General features: G+C 40.0%; 1 protein-coding gene across 2 annotated transcripts; it reads left to right on the forward strand.

The window, feature by feature from the left end:
* Positions 1 to 1,852: 1,852 nt before the first annotated feature.
* On the forward strand, positions 1,853 to 9,037 carry LOC120425593 (uncharacterized). Of its 2 annotated transcripts, none has more exons than XM_052710244.1 (2): positions 1,853 to 2,129; positions 6,946 to 9,037. In XM_052710244.1, the coding sequence occupies exon 2, from the start codon at positions 7,358 to 7,360 to the stop codon at positions 9,032 to 9,034; it is 1,677 nt and encodes a 558-aa protein (XP_052566204.1). In that variant the 5' UTR covers positions 1,853 to 2,129; positions 6,946 to 7,357; the 3' UTR covers positions 9,035 to 9,037. The 2 variants fall into 2 exon arrangements, with proteins under 2 accessions (XP_052566204.1, XP_039446109.1); XM_039590175.2 differs by having other exon boundaries at positions 7,358 to 9,037.
* Positions 9,038 to 10,689: the final 1,652 nt, after the last annotated feature.

Below are 10,689 nucleotides of genomic sequence, written 5' to 3' on the forward strand. Positions count from 1 at the left end.
TGACATAAACAAACCCGGCGCAGTCGTGAGTGTCCTAGCTCATTGAGCAGCTGCAATGCGAGGCAGTAGTCGAACAACGCTCATTCGACGTAGCACGCACACACATAAAGAAACAAGTTTTTACTCAAACAGTTTGTATTTATGCGTGGAAATGTAATATTGAATATAAGTTATGGTTGTTTTAAGTGTTTTGCACAGTCTAGAACCATTCAATTGTTTAAAAATCGCCAAAATAGTGTTTAAAGAGGATTTTACGAGTCAGTCATATGACACGAATTGAGTGAGTGTAGCTCATTTTTTCACGTCTCTCATTCTCCAGCAGCCGACCGGCACGAGTCAGGCGGCAGTGGTTGAACAGACACAGTAGGCTTACAGTCACATGCTAGCAGAACTGACATTTTGGTTTGCTTCGTGTGTACGCTGGGTTGGAAACTTTTTGCAGGCCTGGTTCAGGACATCCAGGGCTTTACCTTTACGGTGTAAGGTTTTTAAAATATTCAAACATGAATTTTGTAAATTCAGAAATGTGAGAATTCAAGTTTCCGTACAGTGATTTCCATACAAATTTCAATCGTTTTGCGCCAATCGTGTAGAATCGCTACATAAGGGTCTTTAGCAAAATTGTTAATCGATAATATTATTTTTATCCGGTTTTATTAAAATTTGAAAAATATTTGCAACAACCTTAAAAAAACAAAAAATCCAAAACTCAAAAATAGGGTTTTTAATTTTTTTTCTGTTTCAATTTGTTGAAGATTTAGAAGTCCTTTAAAATTTTGTTTTTTTCGTTCTTAATTTTAAAAATTTCCTTTTTTTTCTTTATTTATTGATTTATAGACTTCTTGTGATTAGGTCTTATGAACAAGCTCTATTTTTTTAAAATTTAATTTTTTTTTTCAAAAACTTTAATTTTTTCGAATTTTTTATTTTCTATTTTTTTTAATTTTTTTTTTTTGAAGTTTTAGATATTTTTGAATTTTTAAGAAAATTAAAATAAGCTATTTTTTTTTTATTTTGAAATTTTTGCATCCCTTTTTTTAAGTTTCTAACCACAAAATCTCTTCTCAAGATACAAATTTCAAGTATTCTCATGCTCAATTTGTATAGATTGCCACCGTGGTATCGAGAAATTAAAAGTGAGAGTGTGTGCGTGCAACATGGAGTTAAACTTTTCAAAGTGCTATGGTAATCTACACAGCAACTTCATAGAAAGTTTAACCACATGTTGCACACACTCTCACTTTTAATTTCTCGATAGCCACGTTTTTAAACAGAAGTATCCAGATTTTTACGCGAAGATGGCGTTACCAAGGGAATGATGGAACGAGAGGAATCACAAATCCGCATAAATAAGTTCAAGATTGTTCAGGTGTAAACCGAAAACGCGATCAAAAATTAAAGTGAAAGAATAAGGCGTCTAACTGCTTATTTAATTGTCGGTGTACAGGACGCCGCACTGTTTAATCATTTTCTGGCGTACATTTAATTTTGCAGCCAAAAACCAGTCATTGAACTGGAAAAAATTTTTTTTTTCAAATTTTCTTTTCTTGGTTTGTGTGCACCTACGTCGAAGACCAAGATTGTTTACTTTTTGGTCTTTAGTCTGACAGCTTTATCATGAATTTCGGAGTGACAGAGTCAGAGATAGCGATTTTGACAACCGCACCACTACACACTACAGATTGTCAAGGCAAACAGATTGGCCAATGTTTGACAGATCCAAACGCGCTGGACACCAACCGCCCTTTACGCCCAGCAAAACTGGCAGTGTTGCAAGCGCAAAACATACGTTGCCAGAGCCGATTTATTTTGCATCGACCAATCTGTCTCCCTTGACAATCTGTACTATACAAGTTACGGATGCCCGCCACCACCCTAGCCACCATGCCCGTAGTGACACACACACCTGCGCTGCCCACACGACCGATGCCACGACCGATGCCACGACCGCTGCCACAGCCGACACCAACACCTCTCTGGAGAGAGGCAACGATAGCCGGAAGAAGCTTAAACTTGCGCTCAATAAAGCAGTATTGAACTAGCAACCAAGTAGTTCACTTGACTCTAGAGAACGCTCCCCCCATAACTGGCGCAGTCGCAGTCGTCTCGGCGGATTACCGGGACATAGGGTAAGTACTATAGCTTAAGCTTAGTATTTTATGTTGTGTGAAGTTTAGTGATTTATGTTGTGTGGAGTTTAGTGATTTATGTTAAATGGAGCAAAATAATATCGCACAAGAAATGGATGAGGCCGCAGAAGCGTTAGCGCAGCAACAAGCCAGAATTCAAGAGCTTGAAGCACAGTTGGCCGCCGTGGGCCGAGTGGAAACAGCGTATAAAACGCTGAGAATTCCGCAAGGAATTAGGGAGTTGGTACCCTTCGACGGCACGAACCCCAATAAGTTAAATAGATTTATCGAAGCAGTGGATGAAGTAATCCCCTGCGTAGACGCCGTGGCAGGTACGAATAGCTACCGCATCTGGCTGCAGGCCATCCGCAGCAAAATAACTGGACCGGCCGACGATGTGTTGGAGTCCTCCTCAACACGCCTCGACTGGGATGAGATTAAAGAGAAGCTAATAGTGGAGTACTCCGATAAGAGGGACGAAGCATGCCTCATTAAAGACATGTTCGCCCTGAAACAGGAAGAAAAAACTGTGAAAGATTTTTACGGGGAGGTGCAAAGTACCATCGCCCTTCTCGTAAATGCAGCGAAATTGAATGAGGGCAACCCTTCGGTGCGGATTTCCAAAACCACACTATACCAGGGGTTAGGGCTCAAAGTGTTCCTCGGAGGCTTGCATGAGGAATTGGGGAAGCATGTCAGGTCACTTAAACCTACATGTCTCCCAGATGCGCTTGCACTATGCATCGAAGAAACTAATTATCAAAGCCACTTTGGCTCGAAACAACCAACCTTTTCAAATAACCGGCAAAACTGGCCGGTGCAACAATTTCCAATATTTCCAAATAATCAGCACAACTGGCCGATTCAAGCTCCGTATTCAAATTACCGGCAAAACTGGCCGAATCAAACTTCAGCATTTGCAAACAATCCACAGAATATGCCGACTTCACAACCTCGGACATCGTCCCATAACCGCCAAAACTGGTCGAATCAGCAACCTTCGAACGTCGCGAACCCTTTCCAACCAAATGCTCCGATTCAACAACTTCGGACATCGTCCAATAGCCGGCAAAACTGGTCAAATCAGCAGACGCCGAATTTCGCGAACCCTTCCTCGCAGAGTCAGAATCCGCAACGCCGAAACCCAAGCCATCGCGCAAATCAGCACTTTGGAGGGCAACAAAATTATTTGCTTTGCCAAGAGCAGAGCCCTGCAGAGGAGAGTAACTCCTGTGAAGCTAACCCTCAGCCGAACATGGCTGAGGAATTGCAGGGATTTGAAACTAATTACGATGAAGCCGCGGATTTTCCCTATCCCCCAGAAAATTACCAGATGGGATGATTGGAGATTCCGACAACAATTTTCTTCCGTACATTACCGCCGTTACGGAACTAGGAAAATTAAAGTTTTTGGTTGACACTGGGTCCAATAAAAATTATATTGACCCCAGCGTTCTAAATAGCAACTCGGTGTTACAACCAAAGCCAATTACGGTGAGGAATATTGACAAAACGCACAATATCGAGTCCTTTACGGAGCTCCAGATTTTGTCAAAAATACCTCCCATTAAATTTTTTGTTTTTAAATTTCATAATTATTTTGATGGGCTCATCGGATATGAAACACTTAAAAGCCTTAAAGCGAATATTATCACTGAAAGAAATATTCTAGAACTGCAAGGGCTGACCATCCCACTAAACCGAAAATACCCTGACTCGTTCGCAGTCAAGCTCAAACCGTATGAAGAAACTGTGTTGAGAATGCCCACAGTAGCGGACGAAGGGGAATTTCTGGTGGAGGAAGCCATACCGGTAACAAAAGATGCAATCGTGTTGCCTGGGTTATACCGAGCCTTCAATAACTTTTGTTATGTTCTACTTAAGAACATCCGCGATTTCCCAGTCCAAATTTGCCCTTCTCACCCGATTCCCAATTCAATCCACAACTTCGAAATATCAAATATCCCACCAGACATTTGCGAAACCAAAACCGGGCCAAAGGCCAAAACAATAAAACAATTAAAATTCGATCATTTAAATGACGAAGAAAAGGCTGCACTGATAGCTATTATCTCAAAATTCCATAAAATTTTCCATACCGAGGGTGACGACCTCACGTTTACAAACGTCATTAAACACAAAATCAATACAACGGATGAGATACCGACACATGCTAAAAATTATCGTTACCCCCATTGCCACAAAGAAGAGGTGCAGCGTCAAATTTCGCAAATGCTTACACAGGGCATTATTCGACCCAGCTCTTCACCTTGGTGCTCTCCGATTTGGATTGTTCCCAAGAAAATTGACTCCGAAGGTAAACAGAAATGGCGCTTAGTAGTCGATTATAGAAAGTTGAATGAAAAGACTATAGATGACAAATATCCGATGCCAAATATAAATGAAATTTTGGACAAGCTGGGCAAATGTCAATACTTTACCACTTTAGACTTGGCATCTGGGTTTCACCAAATTGAGGTCCACCCAGATGATGTGCAAAAAACGGCTTTTTCTGTTGAGTATGGACTTTATGAATATGTTAGAATGCCATTTGGGTTGAAAAATGCTCCGGCTACTCTACAACGCGTAATGAATAACATTCTTCGCAATTTAATTGGAAAGTGTTGCTTGGTGTATATGGACGATATAATTGTCTATTCAACATCTTTGCAAGAACACTTGGAGAATCTCACTAAAATATTCAGTATTTTGGAAAATGTCAATTTGAAGATCCAATTAGGAAAAAGTCAATTTATGAAAAAACAAGTTAACTTTTTAGGTCACCTTGTTACTGACGAAGGGGTTAAGCCAGACCCAGAGAAAATTAAGGTCATTCAAAACTGGCCCACTCCAAGAAATCCAAAAGAATTGAAAGGATTTCTAGGCCTTTTGGGCTATTATCGAAAATTTATAAGGGATTTCGCCAAAATTACAAAACCGCTAACAGCCCAACTTAGGAAGGGCGAAAAAATTAAACACACACCCATTTTCCTCAAAACAATAGACACCTGCAAACAACTAATTACTAGCTCAGACGTCCTGCAATACCCCGACTTTTCGAAAAATTTCATTCTCACAACAGATGCCAGTAATTTTGCTTTAGGCGCTGTCCTATCACAGGGTGCCATAGGCAAGGACAGACCTGTTGCATTCGCATCCAGAACGCTAACGAAATCAGAGGAAAAGTATTCGGCTATCGAGAAGGAACTCTTAGCTATCGACTGGGCCACGAAATACTTTCGCCCATATCTATTTGGTAGGAAGTTCACCTTGTATACCGACCACCAACCACTGACGTATGCACTGAATCTAAAGACACCTAACTCTAAGCTAGTCCAATGGATGCTAAGGTTACGCGAATATGACTTTGTACCTGTTTATAGACCAGGTCAACAAAATGTTGTAGCTGATGCGCTATCCAGAGTTTTGACGGAGGTTAACATAAACGAAGAGGAACCAGAAGAGAGAGATTCACAACCGGAAATTCAAAACAATGACTTGATTGAGATAACCGAGTCGCCTGTCAATACCTTCAATAACCAAATCATTTTGAAGATGCATGACACTAGTTCGGAAGCCTTCGAAGAAGTATTTCCTAGGGTATATAGGAAAACAATTTCAAAGCCTGGCTTCGATTCCAGATCATTGAAAAAGATCTTCTATGATAACATGGTACATACAAAAGCTAATTGCATCTACTGTCCGGAAGAGCTAATCCCGGCTATTCAAGAGGTTTATAGGCAGTACTTCAGCCAACTCAACCCGTTTAGAATAAAAATATCCCTGAAATTTTTGATCGATTTAAAAACAGACGAAGAACAGAACGTTATCGTAGAAGAAACTCACGAAACCGCACATAGGGGAATTTTGGAAAACAAAGCAGAAATTTTCAGAAGATTTTATTTCCCAAATCTGAAACAAAAGATAAAGAAATATGTTAACCTTTGCGAAACCTGTAATAAACAAAAGTACGAAAGGAAACCATATAAAATCCGTTTAGGTGAAACACCTATACCTAAGAGACCGTTAGAAATCATACACGCCGACATTTTCATAATTCAACCTAATCTATTTTTATCAGTTGTTGATAAATTTTCTAGATTTGGTACTTTGATTCCAGTAAAATCTAGGTCAATTCCTCATGTAAGAAAGGCGTTCATCAAATATTTTTCACTATATGGAAATCCTGCGTTAATCGTGTCGGACAACGAACCAGCAATAAAATCGATTGAAGTAAGAGGACTACTAGCAGACCTAGGAATTCAGCAATATTTTACACCTTCCAATCATAGTCAGGTTAATGGAATCGTAGAAAGATTTCATTCCACTTTGTTGGAAATCTTTCGTACAAATAAGCATAAATTTGAAGATTTATCGCTTAAAGAAAAAATATTGATATCTTGCACACTATACAACAACACTATTCATACAAGCACCTCTTTAAAACCACGGGAAATATTTTACGGAATAATAGACGGTTCTGAAAGACCCCTCAATATGGATGAAATTATTGAGTATAGAAACAAACTATACGACGGGGTCACGGAAAAAATTTCAAAAATACAAAAACAACAACATGACTACCACAATGCAAAAAGAGAAAATGAACCTTCTCTCGACATTGGAGGGGTTGTGTTTAATACAACTCAAGGAATAAAATCCAAGTCCAGAAATAGATTTGAACCCGTCGTCGTAATAGATAACAATAATCAGACTTACGTGGACGAAAAAAATCGGACGCTCCACAAACAGAAGCTCCGGCGATTGAAAAAATAACCCAGTCCTTAACGTTTCTAACCTATTCTTTATTTTTTAGGGCGTGAATAACAACCGTTACCATTAGAGGGAAGACTCTGGATCCTGTTAAACTCCTTCCTTAAGAGCATACCGAATGATTAGGTTGCATGAAAATTTACTTTTCTTTTTGTATTCGCGATTTCAAATGCCTCCCGAAAATAACAGTAATGCAGCAGTAAATCCTATGTAAATTTACGGCGTAACTTTCAATTACACACTTTTTGTAATTCCTAATTACATCTCATAGGAAAAAGGATTGTAATTCGTAATTACTGCCATGTAAAGTTACACTAGAAAACATGTAATATTATTTTCATGAAGGAAAATTCCGCTTATCCGTAATTTTACATGCAATCTCATTCACACTTTTTCCCGTAGCCGGGAGAAGGAAAAAATAACATTTCCCAGCACTAAAACTTATTCCTTTTTAGATGAAGATTCCACTCATTCTATTCTGGGCCTGGGTCATCCAAGCGGACATGCAGCTTTACGACTTGAACACCAACCCCGGCGTTGTAATGTTGCGATCAGGAAGAAGATATATCAAAGAAGGTAACATTCGAATTTACCATAAAATTGACCTCCAGGCATACGGACCACTGATTGTTCGGTGTAGAACCGCTATCAACAGCCTAAAAACAGCTAGGAATTATAAAGAGGTTATAGATTTACTAAGCCATAGGGTCGAAAAAATCATGAACATGTACCGAGATCTTTACCCTAAAGAGGTAGTAAGAAGAAAAAGAGCTCTAGATTTTCTAGGAACTGGGATTAAGTTCATAACGGGTAACATGGACTCCGATGATAGGGCCCAGATCAAGAGCGACATAGATACAATATTGAATAAGGAAGAAGACCTCGTTAAACAAAATAATAAACAGATAGTTATAAATAAACAGTTAGAAACAAGAGTAAACAAAATGATTAGGATTATTAATGATCAGCAGAACAATGCCATACTACAACTGAACGATTTCAACATCTTAAAACAGACAATTATTGCAACCGATCACCTTAACCAAATCGAGGGCCATCTAGATAGTATAGCTGAAACAATCCATCTGGCAAAATTCAACATCATCTCGAAATCGTTTTTAGAACCAGAAGAAATAGGACTAGTTCAAAAAACCCTGATTGAGCAAGATGTTGCTCTTCATAATGTTAATCAAATCTACGATTTTTTAGAGATCAAGGTAGCATACTTGCAATCGAATCTATTTTTTGTTATATTGGTCCCGCGGTTAAAACAAGGAACGTTCAAAAGTTATTTGTTAGCAGCCATCCCAAAGAATGGGAAGATCATTCAACTCCCGGCACCCGACGCTTTGGTCGGCGGAAACCAAACGTACTTCATCAGGCAGCACTGTGCGGGTGGTGACTCTATTGTGGTATGCAATGAAGAGGATCTTATTGACGTTAGTGGCGACAACTGCTTCGACCCAATATTTCGAGGCTCAACAGGTGACTGCGTGTTCACCAACTATTCAAGCACAAGTAGAGTAAGGAGGCTAACGGACAATCACATCCTTCTAAACAGCGGAAACAAGACAAAGCTGTCATCAACGTGCGGCCTCCCAGATCGTAATCTGAGCGGTAACGTTCTGATTTTTTTCGAAAACTGCACTGTCCAGATTAACGACGAAATTTTCAAAGACGTCTTGTTTAACACGAGGGAGAAAATCGACATAATCCCCCTAAACGGACAAATTATTAACGAAGGTCGCTTCAATGCAAGCCTATCTCTGCAAAACGTACACGAGCTGCACCTAGCTCATAGAGAATGGCTAGAGAGCATTGAGAGGAAGGCCACCGCGACGGATTCCAGAAACATAGGAATATTTTTCGTCTTTTCCTGCCTTTTCTCGGCGATGTTTGTAGCCAAGGTTTGTGCGAGACGCACAAAACTGAAGGACGGAGGAGTTACGGATGCCCGCCACCACCCTAGCCACCATGCCCGTAGTGACACACACACCTGCGCTGCCCACACGACCGATGCCACGACCGATGCCACGACCGCTGCCACAGCCGACACCAACACCTCTCTGGAGAGAGGCAACGATAGCCGGAAGAAGCTTAAACTTGCGCTCAATAAAGCAGTATTGAACTAGCAACCAAGTAGTTCACTTGACTCTAGAGAACGCTCCCCCCATAACTTACATACTCAATCGCGAGTACCTTAAGTAGAAAGCCATGGGCGTTACGGATGGTGCACGCCTCAAATGTCAAAATCACGCAGTGGTACCAACATTACAAAAAAAAGTGTGCCTAATCTGGATAACCTATATTCAAACGCCAGAATCACATGATGTATTTATTGCGCCACCCCCTGAATATCTCTTTTGGAAATTAAGAACACACGAAAAAAATTAATAGCAATGCAAGCGGTCGTTACCACTAGCCTTGGGTGGCTCCTTAGATCACTTTTCTTCCCAAAAACCGTCCAACTTCAAGCTAAACTCACTTGGAGATATCGTGGAGAATTTCCCTTATCCCCTTAAAAAAGTGACAACACTTTCCGTCTTCTTTATACCTCATCATTTTTTTTTTCATTGTCCCCTGGTATGCGATGGTGATCAGAGAGTTCAGCTGGAATTGGTTCTACTCTCTATTATCAATTCCTAGGAAACTTGGGATAATCATCACAGTTTGCGGCAGCGGCCGGTTTGTAACTCTGGGTCGTTAGGTGATCTTAGCAAGGCTTACTTACCAGGGAAGTTGTGCTGGAATAAGGTAGGAACTTGAATATGGCGAGGTTCTTGGAGTTAAGAAGATCGATGAATTTAGGTCGGGTTTGGTTCGTTCGTTGTGTCCGGTGTGTTCTCAATGGTTTCTGATGACTTCGGATCCCTCTGTTTGTTTGTTACAACTTGCATTGTTTGACACTCAACAAACGTCATTCGAGTTGTGCTGTGGAGAAGATAAAAAAAAATATTTTTAAACGCTTGCCTTTTTTAAGTTTACAAAAAAAAAAATCCACATTAACGACCCCCAGGTCTTTAGTGGTCTCTATTGCAAGTTTCTGCCCGAACCAAGGAGTCCGAAGGCTTGAATGGGGAGAGCACCCAAACCACCACAGGGATTGCGAGTTTCAATCTTACCTAAATTAAAATTCCACTAGTACAAACTAGTTTTCAGTGTAAGAACGGGCCTTGACCGATCTTATGCACCAGGTTCCCGACGAACCCGCACTGCCCTTACACCTACATCTCACCCTTGCTCTGAGTCAGTACGAGCAACACGCTAGAACACGCTTTGAGTGTTCGTGCCAGGCATGCACACCTTCTTTTCCGGTTACGCATTTTTTAACTCGGCCGGGGGTGGTACATTACGTAGGGTTTGATGTAAGTATAAGCGCCTAACCATTTAAAGTGTGCCTATCAACTTTCATTAAAGCAAAAACTGTTTTATTTTTAGTTTGAATTCAAAAACTAGTTGTTATTTTACTGTGTATTGTTTTCTCCTGAAATCTTCCCTATTGTTGAGTCGTGTTTATCTGTTGCTATTTCTTTTGTCGCGGTGTTTTGTTACAATATTTTGGTCCTAAGCATTTTAGAAAAGTTTTTCAAAAGTACAATAGTAATATTTGTGTTAATCCTTTAATCATTCCATAAATTGAGTAAGGGCTCGAACCTCACTTGCTTAAGAAAAAGGTGAAGTTTCAAAACAATGGACAGTGAAGGAAATATACTATGTAAAGAATCAATAGTAAAAGGAAGATAGTAATTTATGAAGTAGATATAGAAATTAACAATAGTTAATAAAA

Source organism: Culex pipiens, chromosome 3 (assembly GCF_016801865.2).
Source record: "Culex pipiens pallens isolate TS chromosome 3, TS_CPP_V2, whole genome shotgun sequence".
Lineage (NCBI taxonomy): Eukaryota > Metazoa > Arthropoda > Insecta > Diptera > Culicidae > Culex > Culex pipiens.